At 34.6% G+C, this 22993-nt stretch overlaps 1 protein-coding gene across 2 annotated transcripts in view; it reads right to left on the bottom strand.

The window, feature by feature from the left end:
* Positions 1-20695, bottom strand: part of LOC128636166 (E3 ubiquitin/ISG15 ligase TRIM25-like) — a 28266-nt gene extending 7571 nt beyond the window's left edge. Inside the window, exon 1 of one of the 2 annotated variants that reach the window (XM_053689215.1) lies at positions 19074-20695. In XM_053689215.1, coding sequence (XP_053545190.1) covers positions 19074-20582 — 1509 coding nt within the window. In that variant the 5' untranslated portion in view covers positions 20583-20695. The remainder of the gene's footprint in view (positions 1-19073) is intronic. The other variant, XM_053689216.1, reaches the window with a different exon arrangement.
* Between the last annotated feature and the right edge of the window lie 2298 nt (positions 20696-22993).

The raw sequence follows: 22993 nt of genomic DNA, 5'->3' as shown, positions 1-22993 counted from the left end.
ATATATACAGCTATATATATATAATATAAGGAGACCAGACTCTCATACACAGATATTTATTTTATATTATGTGACAGTAATTACTGTGTGATCCCCTCTCTGTACTGTGCTGCAGCATATGTAGGTACCATATATACAGCTATATATATAATATAAGGAGACCAGACTCTCATACACAGATATTTATTTTATATTATGTGACAGTAATTACTGTGTGATCCCCTCTCTGTACTGCACTGCAGCATATGTAGGTACCATATATACAGCTATATATATAATATAAGGAGACCAGACTCTCATACACAGATATTTATTTTATATTATGTGACAGTAATTACTGTGTGATTCCCCCCTCTGTACTGTAGCATATGTAGGTACCATATATACAGCTATATATATAATATAAGGAGACCAGACTCTCATACACAGATATTTATTTTATATTATGTGACAGTAATTACTGTGTGATCCCCTCTCTGTACTGCACTGCAGCATATGTAGGTACCATATATACAGCTATATATATATAATATAAGGAGACCAGACTCTCATACACAGATATTTATTTTATATTATGTGACAGTAATTACTGTGTGATCCCCTCTCTGTACTGCGCTGCAGCATATGTAGGTACCATATATACAGCTATATATATAATATAAGGAGACCAGACTCTCATACACAGATATTTATTTTATATTATGTGACAGTAATTACTGTGTGATCCCCTCTCTGTGCTGCAGCATATGTAGGTACCATATATACAGCTATATATATAATATAAGGAGACCAGACTCTCATACACAGATATTTATTTTATATTATGTGACAGTAATTACTGTGTGATCCCCTCTCTGTACTGCACTGCAGCATATGTAGGTACCATATATACAGCTATATATATAATATAAGGAGACCAGACTCTCATACACAGATATTTATTTTATATTATGTGACAGTAATTACTGTGTGATCCCCTCTCTGTACTGCGCTGCAGCATATGTAGGTACCATATATACAGCTATATATATATATATAATATAAGGAGACCAGACTCTCATACACAGATATTTATTTTATATTATGTGACAGTAATTACTGTGTGATCCCCTCTCTGTACTGCACTGCAGCATATGTAGGTACCATATATACAGCTATATATATATAATATAAGGAGACCAGACTCTCATACACAGATATTTATTTTATATTATGTGACAGTAATTACTGTGTGATCCCCTCTCTGTACTGCACTGCAGCATATGTAGGTACCATATATACAGCTATATATATAATATAAGGAGACCAGACTCTCATACACAGATATTTATTTTATATTATGTGACAGTAATTACTGTGTGATCCCCTCTCTGTACTGCACTGCAGCATATGTAGGTACCATATATACAGCTATATATATATATTACAAGGAGACCAGACTCATACACAGATATTTATTTTATATTATGTGACAGTAATTACTGTGTGATCCCCTCTCTGTACTGCACTGCAGCATATGTAGGTACCATATATACAGCTATATATATAATATAAGGAGACCAGACTCTCATACACAGATATTTATTTTATATTATGTGACAGTAATTACTGTGTGATCCCCTCTCTGTACTGATCTGCAGCATATGTAGGTACCATATATACAGCTATATATATAATATAAGGAGACCAGACTCTCATACACAGATATTTATTTTATATTATGTGACAGTAATTACTGTGTGATCCCCTCTCTGTACTGTGCTGCAGCATATGTAGGTACCATATATACAGCTATATATATAATATAAGGAGACCAGACTCTCATACACAGATATTTATTTTATATTATGTGACAGTAATTACTGTGTGATCCCCTCTCTGTACTGCACTGCAGCATATGTAGGTACCATATATACAGCTATATATATATATAATATAAGGAGACCAGACTCTCATACACAGATATTTATTTTATATTATGTGACAGTAATTACTGTGTGATCCCCTCTCTGTACTGCGCTGCAGCATATGTAGGTACCATATATACAGCTATATATATAATATAAGGAGACCAGACTCTCATACACAGATATTTATTTTATATTATGTGACAGTAATTACTGTGTGATCCCCTCTCTGTACTGTGCTGCAGCATATGTAGGTACCATATATACAGCTATATATATATAATATAAGGAGACCAGACTCTCATACACAGATATTTATTTTATATTATGTGACAGTAATTACTGTGTGATCCCCTCTCTGTACTGCACTGCAGCATATGTAGGTACCATATATACAGCTATATATATATAATATAAGGAGACCAGACTCTCATACACAGATATTTATTTTATATTATGTGACAGTAATTACTGTGTGATCCCCTCTCTGTACTGCGCTGCAGCATATGTAGGTACCATATATACAGCTATATATATATATATATATATATAATATAAGGAGACCAGACTTTTATACACAGATATTTATTTTATATTATGTGACAGTAATTACTGTGTGATCCCCTCTCTGTACTGCACTGCAGCATATGTAGGTACCATATATACAGCTATATATATAATATAAGGAGACCAGACTCTCATACACAGATATTTATTTTATATTATGTGACAGTAATTACTGTGTGATCCCCTCTCTGTACTGAGCTGCAGCATATGTAGGTACCATATATACAGCTATATATATAATATAAGGAGACCAGACTCTCATACACAGATATTTATTTTATATTATGTGACAGTAATTACTGTGTGATCCCCTCTCTGTACTGCAGCTGCAGCATATGTAGGTACCATATATACAGCTATATATATAATATAAGGAGACCAGACTCTCATACACAGATATTTATTTTATATTATGTGACAGTAATTACTGTGTGATCCCCTCTCTGTACTGTGCTGCAGCATATGTAGGTACCATATATACAGCTATATATATAATATAAGGAGACCAGACTCTCATACACAGATATTTATTTTATATTATGTGACAGTAATTACTGTGTGATCCCCTCTCTGTACTGTGCTGCAGCATATGTAGGTACCATATATACAGCTATATATATAATATAAGGAGACCAGACTCTCATACACAGATATTTATTTTATATTATGTGACAGTAATTACTGTGTGATCCCCTCTCTGTACTGTGCTGCAGCATATGTAGGTACCATATATACAGCTATATATATATAATATAAGGAGACCAGACTCTCATACACAGATATTTATTTTATATTATGTGACAGTAATTACTGTGTGATCCCCTCTCTGTACTGCGCTGCAGCATATGTAGGTACCATATATACAGCTATATATATATAATATAAGGAGACCAGACTCTCATACACAGATATTTATTTTATATTATGTGACAGTAATTACTGTGTGATCCCCTCTCTGTACTGCGCTGCAGCATATGTAGGTACCATATATACAGCTATATATATAATATAAGGAGACCAGACTCTCATACACAGATATTTATTTTATATTATGTGACAGTAATTACTGTGTGATCCCCTCTCTGTACTGTGCTGCAGCATATGTAGGTACCATATATACAGCTATATATATAATATAAGGAGACCAGACTCTCATACACAGATATTTATTTTATATTATGTGACAGTAATTACTGTGTGATCCCCTCTCTGTACTGCTGCTGCAGCATATGTAGGTACCATATATACAGCTATATATATAATATAAGGAGACCAGACTCTCATACACAGATATTTATTTTATATTATGTGACAGTAATTACTGTGTGATCCCCTCTCTGTACTGCGCTGCAGCATATGTAGGTACCATATATACAGCTATATATATAATATAAGGAGACCAGACTCTCATACACAGATATTTATTTTATATTATGTGACAGTAATTACTGTGTGATCCCCTCTCTGTACTGTGCTGCAGCATATGTAGGTACCATATATACAGCTATATATATAATATAAGGAGACCAGACTCTCATACACAGATATTTATTTTATATTATGTGACAGTAATTACTGTGTGATCCCCTCTCTGTACTGTGCTGCAGCATATGTAGGTACCATATATACAGCTATATATATATAATATAAGGAGACCAGACTCTCATACACAGATATTTATTTTATATTATGTGACAGTAATTACTGTGTGATCCCCTCTCTGTACTGCTGCTGCAGCATATGTAGGTACCATATATACAGCTATATATATAATATAAGGAGACCAGACTCTCATACACAGATATTTATTTTATATTATGTGACAGTAATTACTGTGTGATCCCCTCTCTGTACTGTGCTGCAGCATATGTAGGTACCATATATACAGCTATATATATAATATAAGGAGACCAGACTCTCATACACAGATATTTATTTTCTATTATGTGACAGTAATTACTGTGTGATCCCCTCTCTGTACTGCGCTGCAGCATATGTAGGTACCATATATACAGCTATATATATAATATAAGGAGACCAGACTCTCATACACAGATATTTATTTTATATTATGTGACAGTAATTACTGTGTGATCCCCTCTCTGTACTGTGCTGCAGCATATGTAGGTACCATATATACAGCTATATATATAATATAAGGAGACCAGACTCTCATACACAGATATTTATTTTATATTATGTGACAGTAATTACTGTGTGATCCCCTCTCTGTACTGCGCTGCAGCATATGTAGGTACCATATATACAGCTATATATATAATATAAGGAGACCAGACTCTCATACACAGATATTTATTTTATATTATGTGACAGTAATTACTGTGTGATCCCCTCTCTGTACTGTGCTGCAGCATATGTAGGTACCATATATACAGCTATATATATAATATAAGGAGACCAGACTCTCATACACAGATATTTATTTTATATTATGTGACAGTAATTACTGTGTGATCCCCTCTCTGTACTGCGCTGCAGCATATGTAGGTACCATATATACAGCTATATATATAATATAAGGAGACCAGACTCTCATACACAGATATTTATTTTATATTATGTGACAGTAATTACTGTGTGATCCCCTCTCTGTACTGCGCTGCAGCATATGTAGGTACCATATATACAGCTATATATATAATATAAGGAGACCAGACTCTCATACACAGATATTTATTTTATATTATGTGACAGTAATTACTGTGTGATCCCCTCTCTGTACTGCGCTGCAGCATATGTAGGTACCATATATACAGCTATATATATATAATATAAGGAGACCAGACTCTCATACACAGATATTTATTTTATATTATGTGACAGTAATTACTGTGTGATCCCCTCTCTGTACTGTGCTGCAGCATATGTAGGTACCATATATACAGCTATATAATAATATAAGGAGACCAGACTCTCATACACAGATATTTATTTTATATTATGTGACAGTAATTACTGTGTGATCCCCTCTCTGTACTGCGCTGCAGCATATGTAGGTACCATATATACAGCTATATATTAATATAAGGAGATCCAGACTCTCATACACAGATATTTATTTTATATTATGTGACAGTAATTACTGTGTGATCCCTCTCTGTACTGTGCTGCAGCATATGTAGGTACCATATATACAGCTATATATATAATATAAGGAGACCAGACTCTCATACACAGATATTTATTTTATATTATGTGACAGTAATTACTGTGTGATCCCCTCTCTGTACTGTGCTGCAGCATATGTAGGTACCATATATACAGCTATATATATAATATAAGGAGACCAGACTCTCAGTTGACAGTAATTACTGTGTGATCCCCTCTCTGTACTGCGCTGCAGCATATGTAGGTACCATATATACAGCTATATATATAATATAAGGAGACCAGACTCTCATACACAGATATTTATTTTTATATTATGTGACAGTAATTACTGTGTGATCCCCTCTCTGTACTGTGCTGCAGCATATGTAGGTACCATATATACAGCTATATATATAATATAAGGAGACCAGACTCTCATACACAGATATTTATTTTATATTATGTGACAGTAATTACTGTGTGATCCCCTCTCTGTACTGTGCTGCAGCATATGTAGGTACCATATATACAGCTATATATATAATATAAGGAGACCAGACTCTCATACACAGATATTTATTTTATATTATGTGACAGTAATTACTGTGTGATCCCCTCTCTGTACTGCACTGCAGCATATGTAGGTACCATATATACAGCTATATATATAATATAAGGAGACCAGACTCTCATACACAGATATTTATTTTATATTATGTGACAGTAATTACTGTGTGATCCCCTCTCTGTACATATGCTGCAGCATATGTAGGTACCATATATACAGCTATATATATAATATAAGGAGACCAGACTCTCATACACAGATATTTATTTTATATTATGTGACAGTAATTACTGTGTGATCCCCTCTCTGTACTGTGCTGCAGCATATGTAGGTACCATATATACAGCTATATATATAATATAAGGAGACCAGACTCTCATACACAGATATTTATTTTATATTATGTGACAGTAATTACTGTGTGATCCCCTCTCTGTACTGTACTGCAGCATATGTAGGTACCATATATACAGCTATATATATAATATAAGGAGACCAGACTCTCATACACAGATATTTATTTTATATTATGTGACAGTAATTACTGTGTGATCCCCTCTCTGTACTGTGCTGCAGCATATGTAGGTACCATATATACAGCTATATATATATAATATAAGGAGACCAGACTCTCATACACAGATATTTATTTTATATTATGTGACAGTAATTACTGTGTGATCCCCTCTCTGTACTGCGCTGCAGCATATGTAGGTACCATATATACAGCTATATATATAATATAAGGAGACCAGACTCTCATACACAGATATTTATTTTATATTATGTGACAGTAATTACTGTGTGATCCCCTCTCTGTACTGTGCTGCAGCATATGTAGGTACCATATATACAGTTATATATAAGGAGACCAGACTCTCATGCACAGATATTTATTTTATATTATGTGACAGTAATTACTGTGTGATCCCCTCTCTGTACTGCGCTGCAGCATATGTAGGTACCATATATACAGCTATATATATAATATAATGAGACCAGACTCTCATACACAGATATTTATTTTATATTATGTGACAGTAATTACTGTGTGATCCCCTCTCTGTACTGTGCTGCAGCATATGTAGGTACCATATATACAGCTATATATATATAATATAAGGAGACCAGACTCTCATACACAGATAATTATTTTATATTATGTGACAGTAATTACTGTGTGATCCCCTCTCTGTACTGTGCTGCAGCATATGTAGGTACCATATATACAGCTATATATATATAATATAAGGAGACCAGACTCTCATACACAGATATTAATTTTATATTATGTGACAGTAATTACTGTGTGATCCCCTCTCTGTACTGCACCATATGTAGGTACCATATATACAGCTATATATATATATATATATATATATATATAATATAAGGAGACCAGACTCTCATACACAGATATTTATTTTATATTATGTGACAGTAATTACTGTGTGATCCCCTCTCTGTACTGCACTGCAGCATATGTAGGTACCATATATACAGCTATATATATAATATAAGGAGACTGAACTTTCATACACAGATATTTATTTTATATTATGTGACAGTAATTACTGTGTGATCCCCTCTCTGTACTGCGCTGCAACATATGTAGGTACCATATATACAGCTATATATATAATATAAGGAGACCAGACTCTCATACACAGATATTTATTTTATATTATGTGACAGTAATTACTGTGTGATCCCCTCTCTGTACTGCGCTGCAGCATATGTAGGTACCATATATACAGCTATATAATAATATAAGGAGATCAGACTCTCATACACAGATATTTATTTTATATTATGTGACAGTAATTACTGTGTGATCCCCTCTCTGTACTGCGCTGCAGCATATGTAGGTACCATATATACAGCTATATATATATAATATAAGGAGACCAGACTCTCATACACAGATATTTATTTTATATTATGTGACAGTAATTACTGTGTGATCCCCTCTCTGTACTGTGCTGCAGCATATGTAGGTACCATATATACAGCTATATATATAATATAAGGAGACCAGACTCTCATACACAGATTTTTATATTATGTGACAGTAATTACTGTGTGATCCCCTCTCTGTACTGTGCTGCAGCATATGTAGGTACCATATATACAGCTATATATATATAATATAAGGAGACCAGACTCTCATACACAGATATTTATTTTATATTATCTGACAGTAATTACTGTGTGATCCCCTCTCTGTACTGCGCTGCAGCATATGTAGGTACCATATATACAGCTATATATATAATATAAGGAGACCAGACTCTCATACACAGATATTTATTTTATATTATGTGACAGTAATTACTGTGTGATCCCCTCTCTGTACTGTGCTGCAGCATATGTAGGTACCATATATACAGCTATATATATAATATAAGGAGACCAGACTCTCATACACAGATATTTATTTTATATTATGTGACAGTAATTACTGTGTGATCCCCTCTCTGTACTGTGCTGCAGCATATGTAGGTACCATATATACAGCTATATATATAATATAAGGAGACCAGACTCTCATACACAGATATTTATTTTATATTATGTGACAGTAATTACTGTGTGATCCCCTCTCTGTACTGTGCTGCAGCATATGTAGGTACCATATATACAGCTATATATATATAATATAAGGAGACCAGACTCTCATACACAGATATTTATTTTATATTATGTGACAGTAATTACTGTGTGATCCCCTCTCTGTACTGTGCTGCAGCATATGTAGGTACCATATATACAGCTATATATATAATATAAGGAGACCAGACTCTCATACACAGATATTTATTTTATATTATGTGACAGTAATTACTGTGTGATCCCCTCTCTGTACTGCGCTGCAGCATATGTAGGTACCATATATACAGCTATATATATAATATAAGGAGACCAGACTCTCATACACAGATATTTATTTTATATTATGTGACAGTAATTACTGTGTGATCCCCTCTCTGTACTGTGCTGCAGCATATGTAGGTACCATATATACAGCTATATTATATAATATAAGGAGACCAGACTCTCATACACAGATATTTATTTTATATTATGTGACAGTAATTACTGTGTGATCCCCTCTCTGTACTGCGCTGCAGCATATGTAGGTACCATATATACAGCTATATAATAATATAAGGAGACCAGACTCATACACAGATATTTATTTTATATTATGTGACAGTAATTACTGTGTGATCCCCTCTCTGTACTGCACTGCAGCATATGTAGGTACCATATATACAGCTATATATATAATATAAGGAGACCAGACTCTCATACACAGATATTTATTTATATTATGTGACAGTAATTACTGTGTGATCCCCTCTCTGTACTGCAGCATATGTAGGTACCATATATACAGCTATATATATAATATAAGGAGACCAGACTCTCATACACAGATATTTATTTTATATTATGTGACAGTAATTACTGTGTGATCCCCTCTCTGTACTGTGCTGCAGCATATGTAGGTACCATATATACAGCTATATAATAATATAAGGAGACCAGACTCTCATACACAGATATTTATTTTATATTATGTGACAGTAATTACTGTGTGATCCCCTCTCTGTACTGTGCTGCAGCATATGTAGGTACCATATATACAGCTATATATATAATATAAGGAGACCAGACTCTCATACACAGATATTTATTTTATATTATGTGACAGTAATTACTGTGTGATCCCCTCTCTGTACTGTGCTGCAGCATATGTAGGTACCATATATACAGCTATATATATATAATATAAGGAGACCAGACTCTCATACACAGATATTTATTTTATATTATGTGACAGTAATTACTGTGTGATCCCCTCTCTGTACTACGCTGCAGCATATGTAGGTACCATATATACAGCTATATATATAATATAAGGAGACCAGACTCTCATGCACAGATATTTATTTTATATTATGTGACAGTAATTACTGTGTGATCCCCTCTCTGTACTGTGCTGCAGCATATGTAGGTACCATATATACAGTTATATATAAGGAGACCAGACTCTCATGCACAGATATTTATTTTATATTATGTGACAGTAATTACTGTGTGATCCCCTCTCTGTACTGCGCTGCAGCATATGTAGGTACCATATATACAGCTATATATATAATATAATGAGACCAGACTCTCATACACAGATATTTATTTTATATTATGTGACAGTAATTACTGTGTGATCCCCTCTCTGTACTGTGCTGCAGCATATGTAGGTACCATATATACAGCTATATATATATATAATATAAGGAGACCAGACTCTCATACACAGATAATTATTTTATATTATGTGACAGTAATTACTGTGTGATCCCCTCTCTTTACTGCACCATATGTAGGTATCATATATACAGCTATATATATATAATATAAGGAGACCAGACTCTCATACACAGATAATTATTTTATATTATGTGACAGTAATTACTATATGATCCCCTCTCTGTACTGTGCTACAGCATATGTAGGTACCATATATACAGCTATATATATATAATATAAGGAGACCAGACTCTCATACACAGATATTTATTTTATATTATGTGACAGTAATTACTGTGTGATCCCCTCTCTGTACTGCACTGCAGCATATGTAGGTACCATATATACAGCTATATATATAATATAAGGAGACTGAACTTTCATACACAGATATTTATTTTATATTATGTTACAGTAATAACTGTGCGATCCCCTCTCTGTACTGTGCTGCAGCATATGTAGGTACCATATATACAGCTATATATATAATATAAGGAGACCAGACTCTCATACACAGATATTTATTTTATATTATGTGACAGTAATTACTGTGTGATCCCCTCTCTGTACTGTGCTGCAGCATATGTAGGTACCATATATACAGCTATATATATAATATAAGGAGACCAGACTCTCATACACAGATATTTATTTTATATTATGTGACAGTAATTACTGTGTGATCCCCTCTCTGTACTGTGCTGCAGCATATGTAGGTACCATATATACAGCTATATATATAATATAAGGAGACCAGACTCTCATACACAGATTTTTATATTATGTGACAGTAATTACTGTGTGATCCCCTCTCTGTACTGTGCTGCAGCATATGTAGGTACCATATATACAGCTATATATATAATATAAGGAGACCAGACTCTCATACACAGATATTTATTTTATATTATCTGACAGTAATTACTGTGTGATCCCCTTTCTGTACTGCGCTGCAGCATATGTAGGTACCATATATACAGCTATATATATAATATAAGGAGACCAGACTCATACACAGATATTTATTTTATATTATGTGACAGTAATTACTGTGTGATCCCCTCTCTGTACTGTGCTGCAGCATATGTAGGTACCATATATAAAGCTATATATATAATATAAGGAGATCAGACTCTCATACACAGATATTTATTTTATATTATGTGACAGTAATAACTGTGTGATCCCCTCTCTGTACTGTGCTGCAGCATATGTAGGTACCATATATACAGCTATATATATAATATAAGGAGACCAGACTCTCATACACAGATATTTATTTTATATTATGTAACAGTAATTACTGTGTGATCCCCTCTCTGTACTGCAGCATATGTAGGTACCATATATACAGCTATATATATATATAATATAAGGAGACCAGACTTTCATACACAGATATTTATTTTATATTATGTAACAGTAATTACTGTGTGATCCCCTCTCTGTACTGCACTGCAGCATATGTAGGTACCATATATACAGCTATATATATAATATAAGGAGACCAGACTCTCATACACAGATATTTATTTTATGTGACAGTAATTACTGTGTGATCCCCTCTCTGTACTGCGCTGCTGCATATGTAGGTACCATATATACAGCTATATATATAATATAAGGAGACCAGACTCTCATACACAGATATTTATTTTATATTATGTGACAGTAATTACTGTGTGATCCCCTCTCTGTACTGTGCTGCAGCATATGTAGGTACCATATATACAGCTATATATATAATATAAGGAGACCAGACTCTCATACACAGATATTTATTTTATATTATGTGACAGTAATTACTGTGTGATCCCCTCTCTGTACTGCAGCATATGTAGGTACCATATATACAGCTATATTTATATAATATAAGGAGACCAGACTCTCATACACAGATATTTATTTTATATTATGTGACAGTAATTACTGTGTGATCCCCTCTCTGTACTGTGATGCAGCATATGTAGGTACCATATATACAGCTATATATATAATATAAGGAGACCAGACTCTCATACAGAGATATTTATTTTATATTATGTGACAGTAATTACTGTGTGATCCCCTCTCTGTACTGTGCTGCAGCATATGTAGGTACCATATATACAGCTATATATATAATATAAGGAGACCAGACTCTCATACACAGATATTTATTTTATATTATGTGACAGTAATTACTGTGTGATCCCCTCTCTGTACTGTGCTGCAGCATATGTAGGTACCATATATATACAGCTATATATATATAATATGAGACCAGACTCTCATACACAGATATTTATTGTATATTATGTGACAGTAATTACTGTGTGATCCCCTCTCTGTACTGCACTACAGCATATGTAGGTACCATATATACAGCTATATATATAATATAAGGAGACCTGACTCTCATACACAGATATTTATTTTATATTATGTGACAGTAATTACTGTGTGATCCCCTCTCTGTACTGTGCTGCAGCATATGTAGGTACCATATATACAGCTATATATATATATATATATATATATAATATAAGGAGACCAGACTTTCATACACAGATATTTATTTTATATTATGTGACAGTAATTACTGTGGGATCCCCTCTCTGTACTACGCTGCAGCATATGTAGGTATCATATATACAGCTATATATATAATATAAGGAGACCAGACTCTCATACACAGATATTTATTTTATATTTTGTGACAGTAATTACTGTGTGATCCCCTCTCTGTACTGCGCTGCAGCATATGTAGGTACCATATATACAGCTATATATAATAATATAAGGAGACCAGACTCTCATACACAGATATTTATTTTATATTATGTGACAGTAATTACTGTGTGATCCCCTCTCTGTACTGTACTGCAGCATATGTAGGTACCATATATACAGCTATATATATAATATAAGGAGACCTGACTCTCATACACAGATATTTATTTTATATTATGTGACAGTAATTACTGTGTGATCCCCTCTCTGTACTGTACTGCAGCATATGTAGGTACCATATATACAGCTATATATATATAATATAAGGAGACCAGACTCTCATACACAGATATTTATATTATGTGACAGTAATTACTGTGTGATCCCCTCTCTGTACTGCGCTGCAGCATATGTAGGTACCATATATACAGCTATATATATAATATAAGGAGACCAGACTCATACACAGATATTTATTTTATATTATGTGACAGTAATTACTGTGTGATCCCCTCTCTGTACTGCAGCATATGTAGGTACCATATATACAGCTATATATATAATATAAGGAGACCAGACTCTCATACACAGATATTTATTTTATATTATGTGACAGTAATTACTGTGTGATCCCCTCTCTGTACTGCAGCATATGTAGGTACCATATATACAGCTATATTTATATAATATAAGGAGACCAGACTCTCATACACAGATATTTATTTTATATTATGTGACAGTAATTACTGTGTGATCCCCTCTCTGTACTGCGCTGCAGCATATGTAGGTACCATATATACAGCTATATATATAATATAAGGAGACCAGACTCATACACAGATATTTATTTTATATTATGTGACAGTAATTACTGTGTGATCCCCTCTCTGTACTGCAGCATATGTAGGTACCATATATACAGCTATATATATAATATAAGGAGACCAGACTCTCATACACAGATATTTATTTTATATTATGTGACAGTAATTACTGTGTGATCCCCTCTATGTACTGTGCTGCAGCATATGTAGGTACCATATATACAGCTATATATATATAATATAAGGAGACCAGACTCTCATACAGAGATATTTATTTTATATTATGTGACAGTAATTACTGTGTGATCCCCTCTGTGTACTGCGCTGCAGCATATGTAGGTACCATATATACAGCTATATATATAATATAAGGAGACCAGACTCTCATACACAGATATTTATATTATGTGACAGTAATTACTGTGTGATCCCCTCTCTGTACTGTACTGCAGCATATGTAGGTACCATATATACAGCTATATATATATAATATAAGGAGACCAGACTTTCATACACAGATATTTATTTTATATTATGCGACAGTAATTACTGTGTGATCCCCTCTCTGTACTGCTCTGCAGCATATGTAGGTACCATATATACAGCTATATATATAATATAAGGAGACCAGACTCTCATACACAGATATTTATTTTATATTATGTGACAGTAATTACTGTGTGATCCCCTCTCTGTACTGTACTGCAGCATATGTAGGTACCATATATACAGCTATATATATAATATAAGGAGACCAGACTTTCATACACATATATTTATTTTATATTATGTCACAGTAATTACTGTGTGATCCCCTCTGTACTGTGCTGCAGCCTATGTAGGTACCGTATATACAGCTATATATATAATATAAGGAGACCAGACTCTCATACACAGATATTTATTTTATATTATGTGACAGTAATTACTGTGTGATCCCCTCTCTGTACTGTGCTGCAGCATATGTAGGTACCATATATACAGCTATATATATAATATAAGGAGACCAGACTCTCATACACAGATATTTATTTTATATTATGTGACAGTAATTACTGTGTGATCCCCTCTCTGTACTGCAGCATATGTAGGTACCATATATACAGCTATATATATAATATAAGGAGACCAGACTGTCATACACAGATATTTATTTTATATTATGTGACAGTAATTACTGTGTGATCCCCTCTCTGTACTGTGCTGCAGCATATGTAGGTACCATATATACAGCTATATATATAATATAAGGAGACCAGACTCTCATACACAGATATTTATATTATGTGACAGTAATTACTGTGTGATCCCCCCTTTGTACTGCGCTGCAGCATATGTAGGTACCATATATACAGCTATATATATAATATAAGGAGACCAGACTCTCATACACAGATATTTATTTTATATTATGTGACAGTAATTACTGTGTGATCCCCTCTCTGTACTGCACTGCAGCATATGTAGGTACCATATATACAGCTATATATATATAATATAAGGAGACCAGACTCATACACAGATATTTATTTTATATTATGTGACAGTAATTACTGTGTGATCCCCTCTCTGTACTGCGCTGCATCATATGTAGGTACCATATATACAGCTATATATAATAATATAAGGAGACCAGACTCCCATACACAGATATTTATTTTACATCATGTGACAGTAATTACTGTGTGATCCCCTCTCTGTACTGTACTGCAGCATATGTAGGTACCATATATACAGCTATATATATAATATAAGGAGACCAGACTCTCATACACAGATATTTATTTTATATTATGTGACAGTAATTACTGTGTGATCCTCTCTCTGTACTGTACTGCAGCATATGTAGGTACCATATATACAGCTATATATATAATATAAGGAGACCAGACTCTCATACACAGATATTTATTTTATATTATGTGACAGTAATTACTGTGTGATCCCCTCTCTGTACTGCAGCATATGTAGGTACCATACATACAGCTATATATATAATATAAGGAGACCAGACTCTCATACACAGATATTTATTTTATATTATGTAACAGTAATTACTGTGTGATACCCTCTCTGTACTGTGCTGCAGCATATGTAGGAACCATATATACAGCTATATATATAATATAAGGAGACCAGACTCTCATACACAGATATTTATTTTATATTATGTGACAGTAATTACTGTGTGATCTCCTCTCTGTACTGTGCTGCAGCATATGTAGGAACCATATATACAGCTATATATATAATATAAGGAGACCAGACTCTCATACACAGATATTTATTTTATATTATGTGACAGTAATTACTGTGTGATACCCTCTGTACTGTACTGCAGCATATGTAGGTACCATATATACAGCTATATATATATAATATAAGGAGACCAGGCTCATACACAGATATTTATTTTATATTATGTGACAGTAATTACTGTGTGATCCCCTCTCTGTACTGTGCTGCAGCATATGTAGGTACCATATATACAGCTATATATAATAATATAAGGAGACCAGACTCTCATACACAGATATTTATTTTATATTATGTGACAGTAATTACTGTGTGATCCCCTCTATGTACTGCGCTGCAGCATATGTAGGTACCATATATACAGCTATATATAATAATATAAGGAGACCAGACTCTCATACACAGATATTTATTTTATATTATGTGACAGTAATTACTGTGTGATCCCCTCTATGTACTGTGCTGCAGCATATGTAGGTACCATATATACAGCTATATATATAATATAAGGAGACCAGACTCTCATACACAGATATTTATTTTATATTATGTGACAGTAATTACTGTGTGATCCCCTCTATGTACTGTGCTGCAGCATATGTAGGTACCATATATACAGCTATATATATAATATAAAGAGACCAGACTCTCATACACAGATATTTATTTTATATTATGTGACAGTAATTACTGTGTGATCCCCTCTATGTACTGTGCTGCAGCATATGTAGGTACCATATATACAGCTATATATATAATATAAGGAGACCAGACTCTCATACACAGATATTTATTTTATATTATGTGACAGTAATTACTGTGTGATTCCCTCTCTGTACTGCACTGCAGCATATGTAGGTACCGTATATACAGCTATATATATAATATAAGGAGACCAGACTCTCATACACAGATATTTATTTTATATTATGTGACAGTAATTACTGTGTGATCCCCTCTCTGTACTGCGCTGCAGCATATGTAGGTACCATATATACAGCTATATATATAATATAAAGAGACCAGACTCTCATACACAGATATTTATTTTATATTATGTGACAGTAATTACTGTGTGATCCCCTCTCTGTACTGTGCTGCAGCATATGTAGGTACCATATATACAGCTATATATATAATATAAGGAGACCAGACTCTCATACACAGATATTTACTTTATATTATGTAACAGTAATTACTGTGTGATCCCCTCTGTGTACTGCGCTGCAGCATATGTAGGTACCATATATACAGCTATATATAATAATATAAGGAGACCAGACTCTCATACACAGATATTTATTTTATATTATGTGACAGTAATTACTGTGGGATCCCCTCTCTGTACTGTGCTGCAGCATATGTAGGTACCATATATACAGCTATATATATATATAATATAAGGAGACCAGACTCTCATACACAGATATTTATTTTATATTATGTGACAGTAATTACTGTGTGATCCCCTCTCTCTACTGCGCTGCAGCATATGTAGGTACCATATATACAGCTATATATATATAATATAAGGAGACCAGACTCTCATACACAGATATTTATTTTATATTATGTGACAGTAATTACTGTCTGATCCCCTCTGTGTACTGCGCTGCAGCATATGTAGGTACCATATATACAGCTATATATATAATATAAGGCGAACAGACTCTCATACACAGATATTTATTTTATATTATGTGACAGTAATTACTGTGTGATCCTCTCTCTGTACTGTGCTGCAGCATATGTAGGTACCATATATACAGCTATATATATAATATAAGGAGACCAGACTCTCATACAGATATTTATTTATATTATGTGACAGTAATTACTGTGTGATCCCCTCTCTGTACTGCACTGCAGCATATGTAGGTACCATATATACAGCTATATATATAATATAAGGAGACCAGACTCTCATACACAGATATTTATATTATGTGACAGTAATTACTGTGTGATCCCCTCTCTGTACTGCACTGCAGCATATGTAGGTACCATATATACAGCTATATATATATAATATAAGGGGACCAGACTCTCATACACAGATATTTATTTTATATTATGTGACAGTAATTACTGTGTGATCCCCTCTCTGTATTGTTGCATATGTTGGTACCATATATACAGCTGCTAATAATAATATAAGACCAGATTTTTTTTTTTAAATCAAAGTTTTTTTATTGAGGTATTTCAATATCAGGTATCTTACATTACTTGACAGGCTCAAGGTGTATCAAATTATAGATATAAATGATAGTAAAACAGTCATCACACTAATATCTCAATGTCTATCATCCTGCACAAGTAACACTAAAAGCATGTACATATTCTCCTATGAGAGAAACGATATATACACAATAAAGTGAGAACTAGTACAATAAAAATACCTCGTTTCTATTTTGTTACTCATTAAACTTAGCTTATTCACTTTTTCCTGAAAAACTTAAACACCTCTTAGAATGAGAACTTATAAACAATGATAAAACCTGTACACTCACAATCATTTTAACAAAAAGTTGCTGTTAGAAAAACATTTTTATAATTGGTCTGACTCCAAATAATTAACTGGTAAACATTACTAAGTTATGAAGTTTTCACTAAGTTTAGAGGGAAAAGAAAGGGAGTAATTTTTCTTCCTTTTCTTCATGAGATCAGATTTTAATGTAGAAATATTTTATTTCCTCCCACTCTTATAAACAATGTGCACAATACACAAACATCACTGGCTCGTAGGCAGCAGCGTTATTATTATGGTCAGTGTTTCTAGAACACGATTCTGACATGGGCACAATCTCTTACCCAGAATGCAGCATGAAGAGGCTCAGTGAAGGTGGTAGTGAAGGTGTATAAGTGTTTGATTGGGTCACAAAGCTCATAAAAGGTCAGGCGCCCAGCCTTATAGTCCAGTAGTATTCCTATTCCGTTAAATGAGATGCAGTGACGTAATTTTGTGCGTATTGAGTTATGTTTCACTGAAAGATATTTACCAATTTTACACAAACTCCAGGACTTGTTATTCTTTCCGATTAAGGAATGATCTCCTCCCCTCTCCATACTGGCATAACAGACCCCGACAAACCAGTGGGCATATTCAACGAACTCCACTTCCCAGTAATGTCGTCCTGAGGAAAAGCTCCTGGTGCTTAATACCTGAGGAGTATCTGTAAATCTCTCTGGTGTTTCTGCTCGCTGCTGGTTTATACGTGAGTAGGATACTGTTTTCAGGTCATCTGACACAATAACATTATTATGAGCTGTGTTTATATCCAGTAATATGTCTGATGGCACCTGCATATACAGCTGGCTCTTTACATCATGCATAATATCAGCTAAACCTGTGTATAAGGACACTGAGATCAGACCCTCATCCAAATCCTCCCCAGCAGGGACCTTCTCAGCACCACAAAAGTCAGCTCTGTTTGATTCCCGTTCTTGTAGGACAGTAAATGGGTCAGTCATGCTGCACAGCTCCTCAACGTGACAAATCTTCCTGGTCAGCTGGTTATTCTCTTTTTCCAGCTGCTGGATCACTTTAGAGATTGTGAGTAAAGCCTGCTCCTGCTGCCGGGTGATGTCACTCAGGACTTTCTTCTCTAGCTTATCCAGTTTTTCCCTGATATTCCGAATCTGGGTAGTGATTCGCCCTGTTACACCAGCGGCTTTCTCTGGCATTCCTCTCCTGTGCTCTTGCAGACTCTGGACTCTTTTCTTAGCCTCCTCTCTCTTTGTGGTCAGTTTCTGCAGAACATCTCTCAGTCTCTTTTTCTTCTTCTCATAAGCCTCATTCAGCGGCTCCTTCTGGTGTCCCCTGTGCTCTCCGGCCACAGAGCAGGTCACACAGATACAGGCAGCATCCTTAATGCAGTAAAACTCCAGCAGCTTCTTGTGTTTAGAGCATTTTTTGTTTCTCCAGGAAGTGGTGGGTTCAGTTAGGACGTGTTCCTCAGACTTGCTGTGTTCCCTCAGGTGGAAATCACAAAATGATGCCTCACACAGCAGACAGGACTTAGTAGCAGGTACAGGAGAGTTAAAACAATAGGTACAGTAGATTCTAGAGTCTATCCCTTGATTAGAGTTGAAACATTCTACTATATTACGTAGCTTCCGGTTCCTCTGCAGCCCAGGTCTGTTACTGAATCTCTTTCTGCACATAGGACAGGTATAAAGCCCAGACCCCTCCTGGGTACACATCACATTCTCAATACAGCCCAGGCAGAAGTTATGGCCACATCTCAGAGATACAGGATCTGTATAAATACTCAGGCAGATGGTGCAGGTCAGCTCCTGTCTCAGACCAGCAGAAGCCATGCTTGTATCCTGCAGCAGGAAATGGAACTGAAGGTCTTTTAGTCTTCAGCACAGGGAGGGGTTAATGTTTCATTACCCTATCAGTGATCTTAGAAAGTTCAAACTATCCTGATGGGGGAGGGAAGAACTAACAGTCACTTTTTTGAGAAGGGTCTAGCTGCAGGTTGGAGCTCCACTCTAGACAGGAAACATGTGACCTCCACTCTAGACAGGAAACATGTGACCTCCCCTCTAGACAGGAAACATGTGACCTCCACTCTAGACAGGAAAAATGTGACCTCCACTCTAGACAGGAAACATGTGACCTCCACTCTAGACAGGAAACATGTGACCTCCACTCTAGACAGGAATCATGTGACCTCCACTCAAAGCTTTTTTTTTTTTTAAATCAACTTTAATGTAACAAACAACCTATAGACAATCATTCTGAAAACAAAACATTTTGCAGCTTTCTTGTTCTTAAAGGGACACTAAACCCAAACATTTTCTTTCATGATTCAGATAGAGAATATAATTTTAAACAACATTCCAATTTACTTCTATTATCTAATTTTCTTTATTCTTTAGTTATCCTTTGTTGAAGAAATAACAATGTATATGGGTGAGCCAATCACACGAGGCATCTATGGGCAGCAACCAATCAGCAGCTACTGAGCCTATCTAGATATGCTTTTCAGCAAAGTATAACAAGAGAATGAAGCAAATTAGATAATAGAAGTAAATTAGATAATAGAAGTAAATTAGAAAGTTGTTTAAAATGACATGCTCTTTCTAAATCATGAAAGACAAAAATGTGGGTTTCATGTCCCTTTAATGTTCACTCACAGTGGGTTATGCTGATTGTCACTTATAAGGTAATCACTGTGAGTGTCATTTATAAGGTAATCACTGTGACTGTCATTTATAAGGTAACCACTGTGACTGTTATTTATAAAGTAACCACTGTGAGTGTCATTTATAAAGTAACCACTGTGACTGTAACTTATAAGGTAGCCACTGTGACTGTTATTTATAAAGTAACCACTGTGACTGTCATTTATAAGGTAACCACTGTGAGTGTCACTTATAAGGTAACCACTGTGACTGTCATTTATAAGGTAAACACTGTGACTGTCATTTATAAGGTAACCACTGTGAGTGTCATTTATAAAGTAACCACTGTGACTGTCATTTATATGGTAACCACTGTGACTGTCATTTATAAGGTAACCACTGTGACTGTCATTTATATGGTAACCACTGTGACTGTCATTTATATGGTAATCACTGTGACTGTCATTTATATGGTAATCACTGTGACTGTCATTTATAAGGTAACCACTGTGACTGTCATTTATAAGGTAACCACTGTGACTGTCATTTATATGGTAAGCACTGTGACTGTTATTTATATGGTAATCACTGTGACTGTCATTTATAAGGTAACCACTGTGACTGTCATTTATAAGGTAATCACTGTGACTGTCATTTATAAGGTAATCACTGTCACTGTCATTTATAAGGTAACCACTGTGACTGTTATTTATATGGTAACCACTGTGTCTAACATTTATAAGGTAATCACTGTGACTGTCATTTATAAGGTACCCACTGTGACTCATTTATAAGGTAATCACTGTGACTGTCATTTATATGGTAACCACTGTGACTGTCATTTATAAGGTAATCACTGTGACTGTCATTTATAAGGTACCCACTGTGACTCATTTATAAGGTAATCACTGTGACTGTCATTTATAAGGTAACCACTGTGACTGTCATTTATAAGGTAACCACTGTGAGTGTCATTTATAAGGTAACCACTGTGACTGCCATTTATAAGGTACCCACTGTGACTCATTTATAAGGTAATCACTGTGACTGTCATTTATAAGGTAACCACTGTGAGTGTCATTTATAAGGTAACCACTGTGACTGTCATTTATAAGGTAATCACTGTGACTGTCATAAGGTAATCACTGTGAGTGTCATTTATAAGGTAACCACTATGACTGTCATTTATAAGGTAATCACTGTGAGTGTTATTTATAAGGTAACTACTGTGACTGTCATTTATAAGGTAATCACTGTGACTGTCATTTATAAGGTAACCACTGTGACTGTCATTTATAAGGTAATCACTGTGAGTGTCACTTATAAGGTAACCACTGTGACTGTCATTTATAAGGTAGCCACTGTGACTGTCACTTATAAGGTACCCATTGTGACTGTCATTTATAAGGTAATCACTGTGACTGTCACTTATAAGATAACTACTGTGACTGTCATTTATAAGGTAATAACTGTGACTGTCACTTATAAGGTAATCACTGTGACTGTCATTTATAAGGTAACCACTGTGACTGTCATTTATAAGGTAGCCACTGTGACTGTCATTTATAAGGTAATCACTGTGAGTGTCACTTATAAGG

The sequence above is a fragment of the Bombina bombina genome, chromosome 7 (genome assembly GCF_027579735.1).
Source record: "Bombina bombina isolate aBomBom1 chromosome 7, aBomBom1.pri, whole genome shotgun sequence".
Lineage (NCBI taxonomy): Eukaryota > Metazoa > Chordata > Amphibia > Anura > Bombinatoridae > Bombina > Bombina bombina.
Note: the sequence above shows the minus strand (reverse complement) of the source record. Positions and strands in the feature narration are given on the sequence as shown.